General features: G+C 57.4%; 1 protein-coding gene across 1 annotated transcript in view; it reads left to right on the forward strand.

The window, feature by feature from the left end:
• The first annotated feature begins 761 nt into the window (after positions 1-761).
• Positions 762-20,565, forward strand: part of SNAPC4 (small nuclear RNA activating complex polypeptide 4) — a 23,093-nt gene continuing 3,289 nt past the window's right edge. Inside the window, exons 1-22 of the mRNA XM_046685955.1 lie at positions 762-789; positions 1,519-1,664; positions 2,600-2,646; positions 3,631-3,798; positions 3,946-4,071; positions 4,608-4,686; positions 5,220-5,301; positions 6,236-6,340; positions 6,425-6,497; positions 6,853-7,017; positions 10,455-10,602; positions 10,868-10,974; positions 11,137-11,231; positions 12,897-12,991; positions 14,580-14,659; positions 15,006-15,488; positions 16,502-16,585; positions 16,746-16,992; positions 17,213-17,283; positions 17,794-17,904; positions 18,715-18,742; positions 19,335-20,555. Of these exons, the coding sequence (XP_046541911.1) occupies positions 1,535-1,664; positions 2,600-2,646; positions 3,631-3,798; positions 3,946-4,071; positions 4,608-4,686; positions 5,220-5,301; positions 6,236-6,340; positions 6,425-6,497; positions 6,853-7,017; positions 10,455-10,602; positions 10,868-10,974; positions 11,137-11,231; positions 12,897-12,991; positions 14,580-14,659; positions 15,006-15,488; positions 16,502-16,585; positions 16,746-16,992; positions 17,213-17,283; positions 17,794-17,904; positions 18,715-18,742; positions 19,335-20,555 (3,745 nt within the window). The 5' untranslated portion in view covers positions 762-789; positions 1,519-1,534. The remainder of the gene's footprint in view (positions 790-1,518; positions 1,665-2,599; positions 2,647-3,630; positions 3,799-3,945; positions 4,072-4,607; positions 4,687-5,219; positions 5,302-6,235; positions 6,341-6,424; positions 6,498-6,852; positions 7,018-10,454; positions 10,603-10,867; positions 10,975-11,136; positions 11,232-12,896; positions 12,992-14,579; positions 14,660-15,005; positions 15,489-16,501; positions 16,586-16,745; positions 16,993-17,212; positions 17,284-17,793; positions 17,905-18,714; positions 18,743-19,334; positions 20,556-20,565) is intronic.

Raw genomic sequence — 20,565 nt, forward strand, 5'->3', positions numbered from 1 at the left:
GTTCCTTGGGACTTCCACCTGTTGAGCGACCGTGCAGCAGGTGCCGGGTATTCCAGGAGGTGCTCAGTAAGCACTGGAGGACAGGCAGCCTGGTGGGTCCACAGCCCACCTCACCTTCCCCCCCCCCCCCCCAGCCCCCCGCCTGGCCTGCCAGACTGCTTCTTGGCCTCCACTCCCACCTTGTCAGCGGAGGGAGGCCCACTCACACTTTCCCAGCCGGCTCTCCCTCATCTTCTGGGCCTCGGCAGGGCATCACCCCTGGGAGGGCACCCTCCTGGACCCGGTGCTGAGAAGCCGACTGAGGGCTCCCGCCGGCCAGGTGTGGCAGGTGACCTCGTAGGTGTGTGCGGACTCTCTACCTTGTGCCCTTGGCCTTAAGGCCGACCACTTGCAGGCGCCATGAAAGCCCGCAGCCAAAACCCTAGATGCCAGCATCAGGAGGACACCGGCACAGAGACATTGGAAGAGTGCGGGAGGTCACACCGCGCGGGAACCCGCTCTCCCCGCACTGCCTGAGCCGGGCTCGCTGCCGCGGGACGGCGACCGGCCGACTCCGTGACCCGTGACCCTGCATGGGGGGTGCCTGTCCCTCATCAGGGCTGCCGGCCCGCCCAGCGCCTCAGCCGAAAGGCGCGCGGACGCGGGCAGCGCCGAGGGCGGTCGCGAGGGGGCAGCAGCCACCCGCCCGCCGCCGGAGGCCCCTCCCGCAGTGCACCGGGCTCGTCCGCGGCCGCGGAGGCGGGACTTCCGGTGCGCGGCGACAGAGTCGCGCGGCCGCCGGAAGCGCTGGTACGGAGGCCGGACGGGTGAGCGCGGCGGGCGGCCGGTGAGGGCGGCGAGGGGCGGGGGCCGCCTTCGTGTGTTGAGTCGGGCCCGGGAGCCGCCGCCGGGGCTGGGCGCAGGCAGTGCTGCTGCCGGAGCGGCCGACGGCGGGGAGGGCCGTGCGCGGGCCTCTGGCTCGTCCCTGGCCGCGCTCCCCGCCGTCGGCGCGCCCCCCTCGCCCCTCCTGGCGCCCTGCGCTGCGGAGCCCCAGCCGGCGCTCCGGGAGGAGCGGCTCCCGGCCCTACGACGAGGGTCCCGGCGTCGCGCTGGGCTCGGCCGCCACGGGTCCGGGTCTGCGGACGGGGTCCCCTGCCGGTCCCAGCTCTGCGCCGGCCGCTGTGCTTCTGCGCCCGGGTTTCTCCCGGTCGTGGCCTCGTCCCTGTCCTCCAGTGCCTGCTGCCCGCCCTGCTCTTTCTGCGCTTGCCTGCTCCCTCTGGCTTGGTTGTGGGAAGACCGGGACGGGCAGTTGGCCATGTTGGTGCCCGTCGGTCTCCCCCCGTGCGGTCGCAGCCTTGGAGCAGGCGGGAGGCATTCACGTGGCTTCAGCGCCGGACAGAGCAAAGAGCCGGGGTCCTGGGGCACGGGAGCCTAGGGCCTGCTTCGGGCAGGCTTCTGCCGTCCCCCCAGGCGTGTGTGACTGAAGGAGAATGGGATCCCCTGGCGCCATGTGTTTCTCTCGTGTTGTACTGTGTTTAGGAGGCAGACCGCAGTCATGGATATAGATGCTGAAAGAGAGAAAATAACGAAGGAGATCAAGGAGCTGGAAAGGATTTTGGATCCCAGCTCCTCGAGTATCAACGTGGAGGTCTCAGAATCCAGTCTGGATTCAGACTCCGACGCAGGTAAGCTCCTGCACACCACGGTTGGAACAACGGTGCCTGCCCTGGGCTCCTGCCAGCCACAGGATGCTGCAGGGCTGCTGGGCACAAGCCCTGGTTTCTCACCAATACTGGCCTCTGCCTCTACTCCACTGGGCAGTTTGCTACTATCCCTGCTTCATTAGCCCCTGGATCTGCTGACTGTGTGTGAGTGCCCTGCCCAGCCATAGGCATCTGCAGTGGGCTGCCCTCAGGAATCGATTGGAAGGTTCCAGAGCTTAGCTTTTCAGCCACCCCCATGCCTGGCCAGTCACCATAGCTGAGACACCCCCCCCCCCCACCCCGATCTCTTCCCTGGGCTTGCCCGACTGCCCTCTGTCTGAGACCCCTGCTGCCACTCTGCCTACTCCATACGTACTCCTTTGTCCTCCCTTGGGCCCTGAGTGCCCTTCACTGCAGCTCTGAGTGGAGGCCTGCCTGCAGTGGCCGAGCCGTCTGGCCCTAGGCCTGCCCATCTCGCCCCAGGCCCCAGACCCAGCTCCTCGAAGTTCCCAACCTTTCACCCAGGGCCTTTCTTCACCTGTTACCAGGGCCTCTGTGTCTGTCCCCTCCACCCTCACCAGCTCCATCTCCCGTGGAGTCTCCCTTGATTGTCCCAGCAGTCACCGTGCCCTAGGGGCGCTTCACGTTAGGCTGCTGTCTTCTCTTTCTGGCTGACCCTGCCCTTGGTCCAGTACCCACCCTCCCAGTCAGTGAGTGTCAGCCGCAGGGTGCTGTCGGGGAGGTGTTTCATCCACCCCGGGCCCACATGGCCTGTGTCCCTCCCCCCTCTGCGGCTGCCCGGGAAATGGGCCATGTGCTGCACCAGCTGATCGGTCTCCTCGGCGCCTGTGGCATCCCGTCACCAGCCACCCGTTTCCTTTGCTGGTCACCAACACGGTGTGCTTGCATTCCCACAGATTCACTGCCCGATGAGGACTCGGACACTGCTGGTCCCCTGATCTCGGTAACTACTGGCCTGAGCTGGCTGTGTTCGAGGCAGACACACCACCGTTCAGTGGGCCCAGGAGGGGGAGTACTTTGAGCTCAGCTTGGTTTTTCTGTGTTATAACAGTAAAGCGTGTTTGTTATTAAAGATGAAATGTTGTAAAGTATTAACTATCAAAATTAAAGTTGTCCCTAGAACCAATCACTGTCACTGGCTTGGTATTTGTGCCTCTTGACTGTTTTGAGCTTCTGCTAACGTGTTCATGTCACTGTGACATCTCATGTGGAAGACAGCAAGCGAGTGGCCTGGGTCCTGCCCCTTGTGGCTCACCTGTCTGTGCCTCGGTTTCCCAGTCTGTACAGTGGGGACAGTTGTAGCACAAGTCAGTTCGTATGTGTGAGTTCTCTGAACAGTGCCTGGCAAGTGATCACTCAGTTGTGCGGGTTGTTGTTAACCATGTTTTGCTTATGTTGGAATTTTATGTTATTTTGGAAAATCTTTGCAGTTCGCTTTTTCTCTTTCCCATCAGTGAGTGAGTCTAGAGTCGCCTCCTATTTTCAGTGGCTGATGGTCCCTCTGGCGTGGAGTCCCAGAGTTGCATAGTTCTTTAGCCTCAGTGCCTGCTGCTGGACATCTGGGTCGTTTCTAGTTCGTGGTTTTGTTGGCACCAAAGCAGCCGTCCTCACACGTTCTCACTGTCGTCCGCCAGCGATCAAAGTCACAGGAGTCCATTATAATGTTTAGATCTTACAGAAACATTTGTTGTAGAAAGTGAAAGGCATCTCATCACGCCTCCCCCACTCAACACGTGTTCCCAGAAGTTGAGTTTTCTTGTGTTGTGAATTAGGGAGCAGGCACACACGCTGCAGGGCTCAGTGTCAGGGTGGTCCTGTGCCAGTCCACTGGCCGGACGTGGGCTTGGAGGCTCGTTGCACCGCAGGACCCTGAGGACAGGGGAGTGTGGGCCCCGTTCTTCATCCACAGTTTCCCCCTCCTAACCAGGAAGAAGACAGGGCAGGTGAGGCCAGCAACGATGAGGACGACCCCAAGGAGAAAGCCCTCCCAGAAGACCCAGAGACGTGTCTGCAGCTGAACATGGTCTACCAGGAGGTTATCCAAGAGAAGCTGGCGGAGGTCAGCCTGCTGCTGGCCCAGAACCGGGAGCAGCAGGTAGGACACGGTCTGGCCCCAAGAAGTCCCCACAGCTAGGCCCCCAGGACCAGGACTTTGGATCTGCTCCCGGCTGCCTGGGTCCCCTTCTCAACAAGGGGAGTTTCTATTGCCTGGCCCACACCTGGGCCCTTGTGTCTGCCACAGGAAGAAGTCATGTGGGACCTGGCAGGGTCCAAAGGCCCCAAGGTGAAGGATGGCAAGAGCCTGCCCCCAAATCTGTACATAGGGCACTTCATGAAGCCCTACTTCAAGGACAGGGTCACTGGAGTGGTGAGTGGCTGGGGCCTTGCTTTCATCAGTGAGGAGAAAGTCAGGCTCCATGGGAAAGAGCTCTCGTCCCCACAACCTGCTCTGGGTGTTGTGAATTGCTTTAGATTCTTCAGGAGAATAATATTCGATCTCCTTAAAACCCTCTCCTGGGTCCTGGGGTGGAAGTCAAGGACTTTTTCCTGGGAATAGGGCAAGCTAACCATTTCCTTGAGAGGTGGCGCCGTGGGTGGGGCAGGTTGGCAGGATTATTGGTCCTAGGAACAGAGGTCCCGATGTTGCTAATACAGCCCTGCTCTCCTTGTCGACCCTCATGGGCTTGCTGATCTCACCTTGTGCCAGTTAGATCATGCCCCAGAGCCCTCACAAGGCAGGAGCTCCGGGTCCAGGTGTCCAGTGCCAGGCCTCCCACAATGCCAGGCTGCTCGGCAAGGCTGAGGGGAAGGGGTCCTGAGTCCTAGCAGGGATCCCAGAGGGACGTACTGGCCCCTTCAGGTGGAGACACCTGGGTTCTGTCCACGTTGTGCATTCTCTGACAGGGACCTCCTGCCAATGAAGACACGCGGGAGAAGGCTGCGCAGGGCATCAAGGCTTTCGAGGAGCTCCTGGTGACCAAATGTAAGAGCCCAGGTGCCCACTGAGCTCGGGTGCCATGAGGCCTTTGGCACACCCAGCCTCCCCAGGCCTGTTTTGTGGTTCTCAGGCAGGTCTCCTGCCTTGATCCCTCGAAGCCCCTGCTTTTCCCACACTAAACGGGGTCTTTGTGAGGAGGCTGTCATGAGGGGCAGGCCAGGGCCACCACCCTCACGGTTCCCCCTCCAGTCTCTCCTGCCTGGTCCCTGAGCACACAGCTCTGGAGGCCCTGCTGCAAGCTTGCGCCAGCCCCAGGTGGGGTCGTGCTCCCTGGATAGAGGGCCCAGCGCCTGTGACCCGGCTCCCTTGCAGGCTCACTGCTCAGCCCGAATCCTGGGGCATCAGACAGCACAGCCAGCTCCTTGCTGCGGGCCTGGATGAATGATTGGCCCTCCGTGTCGTGGTGTGGGAGCCAGAGCCGATGCTGTGCGAGGGGTGTGGAGAGGATTGCGCTGGACAGCATGCATCCTGGGGAAGGTGCTCATGTGAGCGCTCCTCGTGTCTTCATTTCTCTTCAGGGAAAAGCTGGGAGAAGACCTTGCTGCGGAAGTCAGTGGTGAGCGACCGCCTGCAGCGCTTGCTTCAGCCCAAGTTACTGAAGTGAGTCTGAAAACAGCGAGCGAGTTTGGGATGGGCGGAGGCTCAGTTTAGGCTGTGCCCCTTCTCTTCGGGACCCCCTGCTCACAGCAGGAGAGGCACTGATCCCTGAACTTTCCCCACAAGGAGGCAGCCGAGCTTCGAGGTCAAGTGTGTGAGAGCTGGGTCAGCTGAGCGGCTGTGTTTAGTTGTGAGGCTTGGGCTTTCTCTCTGCCTGGGTCCTGATTTCCACCTGTGACAATGGGGACCGTTCATGAGACTTTAATGTGTGTGCCGATGGGGTGACATCACATGACCAAGTCATGGCACCTGTGGCCAGACCAGGGGGTCCCAGGGTCACCTGCTGCCTCACAGCTTGATGTGCAGGTCAGGATTAGCTGCGGGGATAGCTGGGTCCCTCCTCAGGCTGTGGAAGCATTGGATTTCCTCCTCCCTGGCCTGTTCCAGGAGCAGTTATTTACTGTAGCTGGCGATGACAGCCTTAAGAAATAGCCTCTGGCCTTGATGCCGGGCAGGAAGGTCAGGACATCTGCGGAACACTGCTGAGCATGCCAGGCGCAGGGCTGGGAGCTGGGACACCGGGCTCCAAAGTGTGTGTGCAGCTGGTAATTATTCCCATCTGCATCAGCAAACACACTGCTGTACTAGCTGCTCGTGTGACCATGGTGACAGCTGAGAGAGGGGATGCTGCTCCTTTCTCTGTGGGCGAGGAAGCCAAGGCAGCTTGGAAAGACCAAGTAACCCGTCTGCAAGAGGCAGGGGGGGGATTCAAAGCAAGCTCCACATGCGTGCTCCCCACCACTGTGCTGCGCTGTGTGGAGTAGCCAGCCCTGTGGGGTGCCCGCCCAGATCCACAAGAGGGCTGAGCCAGCCCCAGAGTCCCTCGGAGAGTGGCCATTGCCGCCGGTGACCCTGGCGCCTCTGCCCTGCCTTGCAGGCTCGAGTACCTGCAGCAGAAGCAGAGCAGGGTCACGAGTGAGGCCGAGAGGCAGGTCCTGGAGACGCAGAGCAGGGAGGCGGAGAGCGAGGTCCAAGCTATCAAGTGAGCCGGGTCCTGCCGGGGAAGGTGTGGTCCTGGGTGAGCCAAGGGGCCTGGCGTGACCGCTGTGCCCTTGTCCCTTTCCAGCCAGCTCCCAGAGGAGGCCTTGCTGGGGAGCAGGCTGGACAGCCACGACTGGGAGAAGATTTCCAACGTTAATGTAAGCCACGGGGAGCACTATCCTGGTAGCCAGGGGCATGGGTTGGAATTGGCAAGGTCAGCTTCAGACTGTTTGAGGCCACGTCCTCTGTGGCCACCAGACCTGCCGTGACCCCATCTGGTCAAGTGTGTGTCTGGCAGCGAGGAGTGGCTTCACGGGGCCCTCCCTGCTGGTGCAAGGCGCCTCTTCTGTGATGGGCAGTTGCAAAGGCTTCAGGCTTTGCATTTGGAGCCAAATCTGTGTTTTTGTCTGCATAAGCCTAGCAGAGGTCCCACTCACGTCTCCCCGTGTACACGCTGCTGGCCGTCCACACGGCGGCCTCCGCAGGCTGGGGTTCTCTGTTCTGTTGGTGCAGTTTGAAGGAGGCCGCAGTGCGGAGGAGATCCGCAAGTTCTGGCAGAACTCTGAGCACCCGAGCATCAACAAGCAGGAATGGAGTGGACAGGAAGTCGACCAGCTGAAGGCCATCGCAGCCAAGCATGGCCACCTGGAGTGGCAGAAGATCGCCGAGGAGCTGGGGGTAAGGACCTGGTGGGAGCCTCTGAGCCCCCCAGGGCAGTGTGGTTCTGTGGCTGGGAGGCCAGGCTGGGTTTGTGGTCTCCATGGGCTGCACGTCATACCACGGCCTGCTGGTCCCTCAGAACCTTAGAATTTCTTCGTCTTGCTGCTTTTGAGGGTGTGGCCCTCGGGAAGGGTAAGCCCTGCATGCCTCCCTGGGCTGAGTCTTCAGGAGCTTTGCGCTCCTCAGTGCCTGTTGCCTCATCAGACCCCTCCCTCACCCGTCCTCCATCTCTCTCTCTCGATCACTCAAGAGGAGTTTGTCTTGCTGTTTGAGAAGAACTCTTGTCCTCGTTCCTTTTGGGTTCTCCTCTTGATTTTCTCATTTCCTCAGGTGAGGCCTGAGTTCTTCACTTGGCCACTGTCTTTAGTAATGAAGGGATTTAAGGCCCGCTTTTCTAGGAACAGTTTGGCGTGAATGTGCTTTTTATAGATTTCTAGAGTGGCAGTAGTTTCAGTTTTCATTGCCCCTTTGGATCTTAGTTTGTGTAGGAATATACTTTCTCATTTTTAAATAGTCGGGTTTCTCAGAACGGTTTTTCTTCTTTAGTTTGAATTTTATTGGCTCCTGACCTGGAAATGTGATCTGTAAAATTCCCATTTTTTAATTTGTCACTTTTATGGGTAAGCATGTGATTGCAGCAAACCAAACTAAACTTACCAAAACAAGTTAAAAACAGAAGTGTGTTCTTTCCTCTGAGGATCTAGGGTTCCACGTACGCTTATTAAATTGACTTTGCCCATCGTATTATTGAATCTTGCTCTCTAGAGCTGTTAGTTCTGAAAGAGCTGTATTGATGTAGCTTGGATAAAACCTGGCATAGGGGGCCGGCCCGGTGGCATAGCAGTTAAGTTCGTGCGCTCCACTTTGGCAGCCCATGGTTTGCAGTTTCTGATCCCGGGTGTGGACCTATGCCACGCTGTGGCAGGTGTCCCACATATAAAAATAGAGGAAGATGGGCGTGGATGTTAGCTCAGGGCCAATCTTCCTCAAAAAAAAACCAAAACAACCTGGCATAATAACATTAAAAGGTCATTTTCTCCTCGCATTTCTAATAGTTTTTCTTTATATCTTTAGCTGCTATGTGATTTGGTACACATAACTTTATGCTTTCATTTATTTAGTAAATTATGCTTTTCTTTTTTTGAGGAAGGTCAGCCCTGAGCTAACATCTGCTGCCAACCCTCTTCTTTTTGCTGAGGAAGACTGGCCCTGAGCTAACATCTGTGCCATCTTCCTCTACTTTATATGTGGGATGCCTACCACAGCATGGCATGCCAAGCAGTGCCATGTCCGCACCCGGAATCCGAACCAGTGAACCCTGGGCCGCCAAAGTGGAACGTGTGAACTTAACTGCTGTGCCACTGGGCTGGCTCCATAAATTATGCTTTTTAAAAAGTCATTTTATATCTTTATTTCCTTGTTAGGTTTTTTTTAAGACTTTATTTTTTTAGAGCAGTTTTAGGTTCGCAGCAAAATTGAGAGGAAAGTACAGAGATTTCCTATATGCCCCTTGCCCCGACATATACACAGCTTCCCCCATTATCAACGTGACTTAACAGAATGGTGCGTTGACCAAGGATGGACCTACATTGACACATCATGATCACCTGAAGTCCATAGTTTACATTAGGGTTCATTCTTGGGGTTGTACATGCTGTGGGTTTGGACTAATATATAATGACACGTCTACACATCATGATATCATCAAAACGGTTGCACGGACCTAAAAATCCTCTGTCCTCCATCTGTTCACCCCTCCCCACCCCATCCCTGACAACCGCTGACCTTTTTATTGTCTCTCTAGTTTTGCCTTTTCCAGAATGCCCTATAGTTGGAATTGTACAGTAGGCAGTCTCTTCAGAGCAGCTTCTTTCACTTAGTCATATGCATTTAAGGTTCTCCCGTATCTTTCATGTCTCGATAGCTCTTTCTTTTTAGCACTGGGTAATGCTCTCTTGTCTGGATGGACCACAGTTCATCTACTCACCTACTGAAGGACATCTTGGTTGCTTCCAAGTTTTGACAATTATGAGTAAAGCTGCTGTAAACATCCGTGGACAGGCTTTTGGGTGGATGGGAGTTTTCACCTCCTTTGGGGAAATACCAAGGAGCGTGATTGCTGGATCGTATAGTCAGAATAGGTTTAGTTTTGTGAGAAACCACCAGACTGTCTCCCAGAGTAACCGTGTCACTTTGCGTCCCCACCAGCAGTGAGTGAGCATTCCTGGCTGCACTTCTGCACTGACATTTGGTGCTGTCAGGGTTCCAGATTTTGGCCTTTCTAGTAGGCGTGTGGTGATATCTCATTTTAATACGCATTTCCCTGATGACATGTGTCTGCTCAGATGCTTATTTGCCATTCGTATATCTTTTTTGGTGAGATGTCCATTAAGGTCTTTGGTCCAATTTTTAATCAGATTGTTTTCTTATTGTTGAGTTTTAAGAGTTCTTTGTATATTTTGGGTAACAGTTCTTTATCAGATATGTCTTTTGTAAATATTTTCTCCCAGTCTGTGGCTCGTCTCATTCTCTTGATGTTGTCTTTTGCAGAGCAAAAGTTTTTAATTTTAGCGAAGTTCAGCTTATCCATTATTTCTTTCATGGGTCGTGCTCTTGGTTTTGTATCTGGAAAGACATCACCACACCCCAAGCTCATGGCTGAGCAGATCCACACATCCAACCACACCTGTTCTCTGTAACCCAAGAGTGTGCTTTAGATAAACAGAGCGTTCCAATACCATCGGTCAGCTCTTGGAAAACCCCTTTCCCGTAAGGAAATGAATGAGGGGACAGAGTGGGGCCACAGTGTCTACTGTGTAGACTGAGGGTCTATTTGCTGAGCTGAAACATGAATGAGAGCTGGGAGACAGTCTCTCTGGAACTCTCTCCATGGGTGTCGCCTGAGACATGGATGCCACTCCCAGGACGGTCCCAGCACCCTCCTTCAGACGTGCCCCTCTCAGCTGCCACCCGATGTAGGCTCCAGAGAGACCAACTTAGAGCTGCTGAATCTGCGACAGTGCTGGCAGCCACATTTAAGAGTCCTGTGCTGTGTATGGTGGCCCTTCTCCTACACTGTGCCAAGAGGGAAGTTTCCGTCGAGTATGTGAGTTTGCAGTTTAGTCTTAGTGTCATGTCAGTGAAGTATTCTTGTGAATTTTTCTGAATGCGTTTCCTCTCTGTAAACATCTGAGCTGGTCTCTCATGGTCCTCTTCAGCGAGTCCCGGGGATGCTCTCCACCATCCCCACAGGGGGCCAGCCGGAGTGAGGCGAGCACTGGTTCACAGAAGTGCGTTACCGCCTGGCGCTTAGGGCCCAGCTGTGCCTGGACGTCCCTCTGTGCATGGTGAGCACCCAGTGACACCCACTTTGCTTTGCTTTGGGCCTTGGGAAGACCAGCCGCAGCGCCTTCCAGTGCCTGCAGAAGTACCAGCAGCACAACAAGGCCCTGAAGCGCAAGGAGTGGACGGAGCAGGAGGACCGCATGCTCACCCAGCTCGTCCAGGAGATGCGCGTCGGCAGCCACATCCCCTACCGGAGAAGTGAGTCTGTGCCTGCTGTGCCCTGCCGCTCCTGGGTCCCAGGCCACTGGGCTTCCAGGAACGTCCTGTGCCCTTGGCCTGAGTCCCCTCATATGTGAAAGTGAAGGTTTGCGGGGACAATTCACCAAATGTAGTTGAGAGGCTGGAGGAAGAAGTAAGGGGTCACGTAGTCCCAGGTGTCCCACGGTTCACTTCTTGGTAGTTAGAGTGACTCCTTTCTGGGGGCCCCGGGAATGCAGCGCCCACACGGCTCCTCTGCCCCCAGTTGTCTACTACATGGAGGGGAGAGACTCCATGCAGCTCATCTATCGGTGGACCAAGAGCTTGGATCCCAGCCTGAAAAAGGGGTTCTGGGCCCCAGAGGAAGATGCGGTAAGTTTGCAGGACCTGAGGAGAACCGTCCTCTGGGACATTAACCTGGACGCCTTGAGTGGCCCCGAGTCCCGGACGTCCCCTTCTTAAACAGACTGAATTGAGGGTGGGAAGGCGGCGACTGTGCCCACAGAGGCATCATCTGCTTGTCCCTTCCTGCAGAAGTTGCTTCAAGCAGTTGCCAAATACGGGGAGCAGGATTGGTTTAAAATTCGGGAAGAGGTGCCAGGTAGGAGCGATGCCCAGTGCCGAGATCGGTGAGTTGGGCAGTGCTGGGCGAGGGAGGGCCTTGCTGGGGTCGCTTCCGTGTAGGCCATGGGGCGGGCTAGGAGACCGTGGCCCAGGGTGATCGGCTGGTATAGGAGGATGTGGCCAGGGGCCCTTGAGGCACTAGGGTTGGCCCAGGCACGGAGCAGGACAGCTATGTTTTTTCAAATCAGACTTTTATACGGACTCAACTTGACATGCCCCGCTTGGCCGTTTCCATGAGTCCTGGTGTCTGAATTCCTCTCCCGGGTCACGGCCTGGCAGGCAGCTTCAGCTCTCTCCTTCTCCAGCCTGCCTGCTCTGTTTTTAAACAGCTTTATTAAGATATAATTTATGTACCACACAATTCATTCCTCCAAAGTGTGTAGTTCTCTGATTTTAGTGTATTCATTGAGTTGTGCAGCCATCCCACAATTAATTTTAGAACATTTTGATCACCCCACAAAGAAACCCTATCCCCCCAGAAAAAAACAAACATCTCAATTCAGAAACGGGCAAAGGACTTGAACAGATGTTTCTCCAAAGAAGATATACAGAGTGCCAGTAAGCGCATGAAAAGATGCTCAACATCCTTAGTCATTACAGAAGTGCGAGTCAAAACTACCATGAGGTACCGCTTCACACGCAGTAGAAGACTTACTTTTTTTAAATGGAAAATAACAGGTGTTGGCGAGGATGTGGCGAAATTGGAGCCCTTGTGCACCTTTGGTGGGAATGTAAGATGGGGCAGCTGCTGTGGAAAACAGTGTGGGGGTCCCTCAAAATTTTAAACATAGAACTGCCACATGACCCAGCATTTCCACTCCATCCCCAAAGGAGTTGAAAGCAGGGGCTCCAGCAGATGCTTGCACACTCGTGTTCATACCAGCACTATTCATCACAACCAGAAGGTGAGATAGCCCAAGTGTCCATCGACAGATGGTGGACAAAGGGCGAGTCTAAAGTCGTTTGGACGATAGGATGCTATTTGGCCTTAAAGAGTGAAATTCTGATGGGTACTACAACATGGATGAACCTTGGATGTTTGTGTACACAAATGAACATCTGTGTACAAGTTTCCATGTGGGTGGGTGTATTCATTTCTCTGGAATTGTAAGGTCACATGGCGACTGTGTTTAGTCTTTTGAGGATCAGCCAGATGTTGTCCACCACACCGCACCATTTACCTCCCCCACAGTGTAGGAGGCACCGGTCTCCACGTCCTTGCCAACACATGTTATCTGCTTCTGGCCCTCCTGGTGGGCGTCCAGCGTCTCATTGAGGTTTCGGTTTGCATTTCCTGACGGCTAATGATGTTGAGCATCTTTGCTTGTGCTGATTGGCCGTTGGCACATCTCTAGAGAAATGTCTCCTTGTGTCCTTTGCCCACTTTTACAGTTGAGTGATTTGTATCTGTGTTAACGACCTGTGAGACTTCTTTGTATATTCCAGACATGCGTTGGTCTCCCCCAATCTGTGGGTTGTCCTTACACTTTGTTGGTGGCGACCTTCTGAGGCACAAAAGTTTTCCATTTTGATGCAGTCCATTTGTCTGTGTTTTTCTTCTGTTGCCTGTGCCTTTGGCGTCCCGTCTCGGACACGATTGCAGAGGCTGGGAAGCAGTGGGAGGCCGGCTCGTCATCCACAGTGTCCCTTTGTTTTCATGTCACTCTCAGATATCTCCGAAGGCTGCATTTCAGCTTGAAGAAGGGGCGATGGAATTCAAAGGAAGAGGAAAAGTTAATGGAATTAATAGAAAAGTACGGTGTGGGTGAGTTCTCGTCGAGGCCTTGGCTCTCCTCGTGTTCCTGGTGGCCTTGAGCTCCGCGGGGCTCAGCTTGCTGGACCCCAGGCTGCCTCCCTGGTCATGCACTCTCCTGCACTGTTTCTCGTCGTCTCATCAGATGGCGGTGGCTTTTCCATTTCACAAAGTAACTCATGTTCGTTCTAGAAAATGTAGACGTGGAGATGTACGAAAGGCGGAGAGTGACGTAACTACTCTCGTCTGCCACAGAGGTCTGCTGGGGCTGGGGTGCCGTCTGCGCCTGCTCCATACAGGCTGCTTCTCCGGGGGGAGGGGGCTTTTTGTTTATTTTAATGGCTGAGATTCTTTTCTTTTTTTCACATTGGCACCTGAGCTAACAACTGTTGCCAAGCTTTTTTTTTTTTTTCTGTTTTATTTTCTCCCCAAATCCCCCCAGTACATAGTTGTATATTTTAGTTGTGAGTCCTTTTAGCTGTGGCATGTGGGACGCTGCCTCAACATGGCCTGAGGAGCAGTGCCATTCCTGCGCCCAGGATCCGAACCACCGACACCCTGGGCCACCGAAACGGAGCGCGCGAACTCTACCACTCGGCCGCGGGGCCGGCCCCAGAGGCAGCTTTTTAAAACTGAATACCTTTTTAAATTTAACTTAATTGAGCTGGCTTGTTTTTTTACTTTACAACGTATCGTTATGCTCTTTGTTAGGAATATTTCTCTGTGTCTACACAGTCTGTGTTCTGTCATTTTCTTTTTTTTTTTAAAGATTTTATTTTTTCCTTTTTCTCCCCAAAGCCCCCCGGTACATAGTTGTATATTCTTCGTTGTGGGTCCTTCTAGTTGTGGCATGTGGGACGTTGCCTCAGCGTGGTTTGATGAGCAGTGCCATGTTCGCGCCCTGGATTCGAACCAACGAAACACTGGGCCGCCTGCAGCGGAGCGCGCGAACTTAAGCACTCGGCCACAGGGCCAGCCCCATGTGTTCTGTCATTTTCCATAACCACATCCTAGTTCCCTAAGCTCTGGATAGTATAGTAGAGAGGTTGTTCACCAGCTTCCTGTTGATGGACGTTTGTTCCTCAGTTTTTGCTGCAGGCCTGAAATGAGCTGAGGCTTCAATAGCTAAATCTTTGCTTATATTTGTAATACCTCCTTAAAAAAATTCTGGATGTGGCGTTGCCAGGTTCAAAGGTAGGCAAAATCTTAGGCTTCTGTCGCGTGGTCAGACTGCCCTATGAGAGCCGCATGCCGGCTCCCCTCCTAGCAGCACTGTCTGGAAGAAAACAGTAAATAAATTGAAGTTCTGGTTTAGAAGCAGGTATGCAAGGGCTATTTCTACATAAATGTGGATGATTTTTCTCTCGTGGTTGTACATTTGCTAGAACTTTCCTAAGAGGCTAATAATCCATTGAGAATCTGATGCCCATCTTCTTGGGCTCCTCACATGTGGGAAGCAGCCTGAGGGCGGCCAGCAAACCCCGTTCTGGTGGACACGATGCGAGTGCATCTTAGAGAAGAGCGCTTCTTCCAAGCTGGTAAACCGGTGTCTTCAGAACTATTGGTATGAAGCAACTTCCATGTTGTTTTGCTTTTGTAGGTCACTGGGCAAAAATAGCTTCTGAACTACCCCATCGGTCAGGCTCCCAGTGTCTAAGCAAGTGGAAAGTCATGGTCAGGGTGAGGCTTTACCCACGGCCATCACCAGGCCCCTCGCCTGGGTTAGCATCACTGCTGGGCAGGCTGGGGGAGTGTGGGCGTGGGGAGAGGGGAAGGGAAGTCTGGTTTCTGGCCCTGGCATCGCTTCTTCCAAGAGGCCAAGGGCAGAGAGACCCAGTCTGGTCGGCAGCTGCCCTTGCCTCACAGCAATGGGGAAGGCCTGCTCAGCACAGCACATCCAAGCCCCCTCCAGCCCCTGCGCGCATGCCTGCTTGAGGCCCCTCCCCAAAGGGCCAGCCCGCCTGCCTGTCGTCCCTCCGCAGTGAGCCTGGTAGCCGAGGCCTCCAAGCAGCCCTTCCTTCCACAGAAGAAGCAGAGTCGGGGGAGGAGGCGGCGGCGGCCCCCTCGCAGCGTGCGGTGGAGTTCCAGCAGCGAGGACAGCAGCAGTGGGAACAGGAGCAGGCGGGGCAGCAGCAGCAGCAGCAGCAGCAGCAGCAGCGAAAGCAGCGAGGACTCAGAGCCAGGGCCAGAGGAAGCCCAGGAGGGTGGCCAGGCACTGCCCTCGGCACAGCACGCTGTGCCGGACATGGACTTGTGGGTTCCTGCCAGGCAGAGCACCAGCGAGCTGTGGGGAAGGGGGGCAGGGGGCTGGCCAGGATGCTCTGCTGCTTCCCCCAGCCCTCCCAAGGGCTCCAGCGCCGCCCAGGGTGGTCACCGGGAAGCTTGCACCACAGAGGAGGTGGGCCAGGCGCAGGCCCTCACCAGGGCACATAGCACCAGCCTGACAGGCAGCGAGTACACCCGCTCAGTGGACACTCACCCCGAGAGCTCAGAGGGGCCGGCAGACGAGGTAGGCCACAGGCCCCAGTGCACGCCCAGATTTGGGCTGGGGAGGTTGTGCTCTCCTGCTCGAGAGTTACTGAGGCTGGCTCTCAGGGACAGTGGGCTGGCCTCATCTCATGCCAGCAGTGTTCCCGTGTGGGAGCAACCCCCCCCCCCCCACCACCACCCCTGCTCCCTGGGGTGTTCACTTCTGGCCCGTTTCAGGGGACTTGAGCTCGGGGCAGCAGCCTTCTTCGTTGAGGCCAGCACCCTCCACTGCCCGCAACTCATTTGCTTTAAAAACCACACTGGAGCATTGCTGGGGGGCACTTTAACTTGGACCCATTTCTGAACCATTTCACCCCTGAGCTGGGGGGAGGGGTGGGGGCAGCGAGGAGGAGCTGTTTGCTCACGGCTTGCATAGGTCAAGGAGGTCCCTGGGGGGCCCACTGTGTCCCTGCTCAGGTCCACCTTAGCTACACACGTGTGTGCCTGTCCCAGTTGGTCTTGGGGGTGTTGGACCTGGGCATAGGCACAGTTCTGGCCACGTCCAGAGTAGCAGTCTGGATTGAAAAGGCTGGTCCATCCTGGGAGAGATGGGAAGTCCTCCTCTGTGACAGCCGAGGGGACAGTGGACTGCCCAGACAGCCAGCAGAGCACACACGCGCAGCTCCTGTGCTGCACTGGGTGTGTGACTGCAGGCTCCTGAGCTTGAAGTCAGAGGCTGCTGCCGTCGAATTTATCTCAGGCATTTTGGTGCCATGACTCAGGGAGCTGGCTGGGGGAAGTATGGACCCTCTGTCAGTCCTGGGTGCAGCCAAACCAGGCAGGCGTCTCAGAGCCAGGCCTTAGGGACCTGCCACCCTCCTCTCGGGGAAGTCCTGCCTGAGGCCACCACACCTCAGAGAGCGTTTCCCACCAAGCCGGGGTGCAGCTGTGGTACACTTTGAGGTCTGGGCAAGGAGGTGGGGGTGCTGCCCTGACAGCATGCCTCATGCCAGGGCTCCTGGCCTGTCCACCCTCATGGGGTCTTTTTGTCAGAGTGGGAAGCGTCTGCTGAAGGTGCCCTTGGAGACTGTGCTGCAGGTGCTGAAGACCAACACGGCCACCCGGTGCCGGACCCTGGTAAGGCTGCTGCAGCCACATGCGACACCCACGCACACTCACCGCCTCGATGACCCCAACCCCCGTCCCCTTCACCCCCATCCCCCACTCCCTCTCTGGTACCCAGCACCTCCAGAGCTGAGCCTGGCCAGGAGGCCTAGGTGCCTTTCTCCCTCCACAGAAGGAGAAGCTGAGGCAGCCGCACCTGCTGCGCTCACCCCTGGGGGAATGCCCCAGTGGCAGTGGCGTGTCCGGGCCCCGTGTGCGGCAGCTGTGGCACGGTTCTGCCAGGAGCAGGCAGCGGCGCCGAGGACCCGCCCTGCAGAGGAGGCTTCTTGAGCGCCAGCTTCTGATGGCTGTGAGCTCGTGGGTGGGCGACGTTGTCTTGCCTTGCACTTCCCGGAGGCCCACCGTGGTGCAAACTCAAGGTGCTGCTTCTAGGGCACCTCCTCTAGGGCCCAGGGGCAGGGGAGAGGGCAGACAATGAGGAGCGACCTACAGACATTGGCGGTCTGCCCTGCCCTGTCAGGGAGGGGTAGAAGTGGGAGGGCTTCTTTGGGGCCCCCTGTCTGGTGCCAGTCTCGGGGCCCGAGGGGAGAGGGGCGTTGGTAGCTGGAGCCACTTTGCACGTGTTCCCTGTCCCCACAGCCGACCGCATCAGGAAGCAGCTGCAGGAGGCCCACCTGGCGAGCACCCCAGCGTTCACCCTCTTTCTTCAGGTAGGCCACTCAGTGCGGTCTTCTTCTCTTGGGCTTTGTTTTTTCGGTGAAGTTTTGAAGTTTGCAGTGGATTCACTTCTTAAAGGCCAGCTTTCTAAAAAACGGTCTTTCCATGGCGTGCGACTTTTCGCAGCAGGTTGTTGTGGAAGGGACAGGGCGCTGGGAGCCCCAGTGTGTAAATGGAAGCTGAGTGAGCAGAGAAGCCTGGAGCACACGGGGAGCACTATACAGGTGTCCTCAAATGTCTGAGTCAGAGGGCAGGGAAGGCGGCCACACCCGGGACAGCCCCGAGGACCCGCATCCAGGCTCGGGCTGGGGCGAAGTGCTGCTCACAGCCTCGAGGGGCTGTGCCGGGCTCCAGCCAGTTCCTCTGAGGCTTTGGGTCTGCTCCGGGAGAGCAGCTGTGGTCAGGGCTGGCCCAGGTCCCACTGCGGACACCTTCATCATCTGATCCTTTGGGGTGGTAGGCCTCCTGTCACACGTCATGTGTATGTCACACATGTCCCTCAGCTGTTCCAGATTGACACTGCCGGATGCATGGAGGTCGTTCGAGAGAGGAAGGCTCAGCCACCCACCCTGCTCCAGGCCGGCACTCAGGACCCGCTGACGCGGCCTCTGCAGGTGAGATGTGAGGGTGAGCCCCAGGTGTGCACTTGCCTGGCTCCTGCTCTTCCCTCCCACCCCCAGAGGTGGGAGTGCTGAGGGCAGATGATGTTTGTCCAGCCTGGGGGCAAGGTGACACCAGCTCTTTTGAGAGACGAGAGGCATTCCCGGTCCCCATGGCAGCTGAGGTCCGCCCCTGAGAGCAGCCCCTGTGCGCTCCTGGCCCCTGGCTAGGAGGCAGCCCCCTCCTCCCAGCAGCCCTGAGGGGCTTCACAAGTCCAAGGGGTGCAGGGCCAGCACCAGCACTCCGGCCCACCTGGCCCCCTGGTCCCCCGCATGTGCTTCTTCTCCCACCCCACCCCTGGGCAGAGGCCACACGGCCCTTGGGTACCTGCTGCTCTGGGCACGGGCCTGCTGGGGTGAGGCACCTGATGCGAGGCGCCGGGCCCTCAGGATCTGTCAGTGAGAGGCCGTGTCCCTGAGCCCAGCCGCTGCTGGAGCAAACGACAAAATGGTGTCATAGTCTGAGGACTACATCTGGCCCTGTGGAGGGCAGCCAGGCCATGGAGCCCCTGTGCCCTCCTGCTTGACCAGCTAGGCCCTCACCTCTCCCTGCAAACCCCATACAGCCCTGAGCCCCCCGAGACAGGGTTTCCCGAGGGGGCCTCTGGGTGGGGCTATGTCAGGAGAGAGGCAGGCTCTGGCACTGGGGGCCTTGTCCCCACTGCAGGCAAGAGGCGAGTGACAGTCTTGCTGGGGGTGGAAAGGTGGGTGTGGGTCCCTGGGGACCCCTCTGAGGTGCCAGCCCTCCCCTCCCTTCTTTTTCAGGTGCTCTCAAGCGCCCGGAACACCCCAGGTACTGCCTGTCCATCTCTTCCTCTGGCCTAGCTGTTTCTGTATAGTGGGAAAAGAGCCACACCTGTCACAGGCTTTGAATTGTGGGCTCCAAGCAGTGTCTGTGGCTCCTGGTGACGACGGGTCTTTTTGGAATACCATGGCAGGGACAGGAGCCTGGCTGGCGTGAGCTGGTGGGGCAGCCCCTTGGGCTCCCACCGCCTCGCACAAAAGGTCAGCCCTCAGGCTTGGCCAGCACAGACCCAGAAGGCAGGGGGCCTCTCCCCACACCAGCAGGATTGGGCTAGGGTCTGGGATCCTAAGAGGATGCAAGGAGTGGAGGGCAGTGGGTGCCCAGCAGTCCTTGATGTGAGGATGTTCAGGTTGTAGCACTGAGATGCGAGGCAGGCTCAGGCTGGGCTTCCGCATGGTTCTGGTCCTTGACAGGCCTGGCCGCCTGCTGCCCTGGCTGTGGCCGGCCACTGTGTGGGGAGGTCTGTGAACATGCAGCCAGAGTGACAGGGCCTCTTGGCCTGGAGGCCAGGCTCCTGCTTCCACACTCCAGCAGCTGTCGGGGGCCAGTCACCTGAGCTCATCAGCATGTGTTCTTGCAGGCTGCCTCTTCCAGAAAGCACCAGTTCGAGAAGTTGCCAAGAAGAGCACCATCCACAGAGAGAGAGAGGGGCTGCAGGCCCCCCGCAACGAGTCCACACCACAGGCACCCCCACCAGCACCCTGCGGCCCCCGGCCCAAGCCCAAGACTGTGTCCGAGCTGCTTCGGGAGAAGCGGCTGCGGGAGGCCCGAGCCAGGACAGCCGCCAAGGGCCCTGTGGTCGTCCCGCCCCCGCTGCTGGGCTCTTCGCCTGTGACCATCCAGCTCCGTCTACCACTGGTCCCCCAAGGCCCCCCAGCCTCAGGTCCAGCCGTCTCAAATGCAGCTCTCTGTGGGCCTGGGGCCCCTGCAACAGCCAGTGCAAGTACTCCAGGCTCCTGGGCCTCAGCCAAGGACGAGAGACCCTACACCCTGCAGGCCTTGGCCCTGGCTGTGAAGGCCCCAGCTGCCCCTGTTGCTTCCAGGGCCCCAGTTCTGGGCCCTGGCCAGGTCCCTGGGGGCTGCCCTCTGAGCAGTTTCGGACAGTCTCAGGCACCTGCCACTTCCCGGAAGCAGGGCCTGCCCGAGGCACCACCCTTTCTCCCTGCAGCTCCCAGCCCTACTCAGCTGCCCATCCAGCCCCTCAGCCTGATGCCAGCTCTGGGCACGTGCAGGACTGGGCCACACGTGGCAGTCAGCAGCCCTCTGCCCGTCACCTGGGTGATCACAGCCCAAGGCCTCCTCCCTGTGCCTATGCCAGCGGTAGTGGGCCTTCCCCAGCCAACAGGGACCCCTGACCCCAAAGGGCTGTCAGTGACTCTGCCACCCTCCGTGACTGAGACTGAGGCGGGCCAGGGCCCCAGGCTCCCTGGGTTGAGCCACCCTTGGCAGCCCCCAGCCAACAGGGACACAGAGTCAGACCCTCCATCCAAGTTAGACTTCTCCACCCTTCCCACATCGCCCCGATCCCAAAGCCCTGCAGAAGTGGACAGCAACGTGGCCCATGCTCCTGGGGGCCTCTCCTCCCCTGAAGAGGCCCAAGTGGCCGGAGAGACAACTGCACCCAGGACATCCTCCCAGGCTACACTCCGGGCTGACCACCCTGAAGCAGAGCCTCCCCAGTCCAGCCAGCTGCCTCCACAAGGTGGCACTGGCCCAGGGGGGACACCAGGGCCTCCCTCAGAACCAGGGGAGCCCCGGGGGCCTCTGGGCCTGGAGAGGCTGCCCGCATCCCAGCCTGGGCCTGAGAAGGG

The sequence above is a fragment of the Equus quagga genome, chromosome 1 (genome assembly GCF_021613505.1).
Source record: "Equus quagga isolate Etosha38 chromosome 1, UCLA_HA_Equagga_1.0, whole genome shotgun sequence".
In the NCBI taxonomy this organism is placed as follows: domain Eukaryota; kingdom Metazoa; phylum Chordata; class Mammalia; order Perissodactyla; family Equidae; genus Equus; species Equus quagga.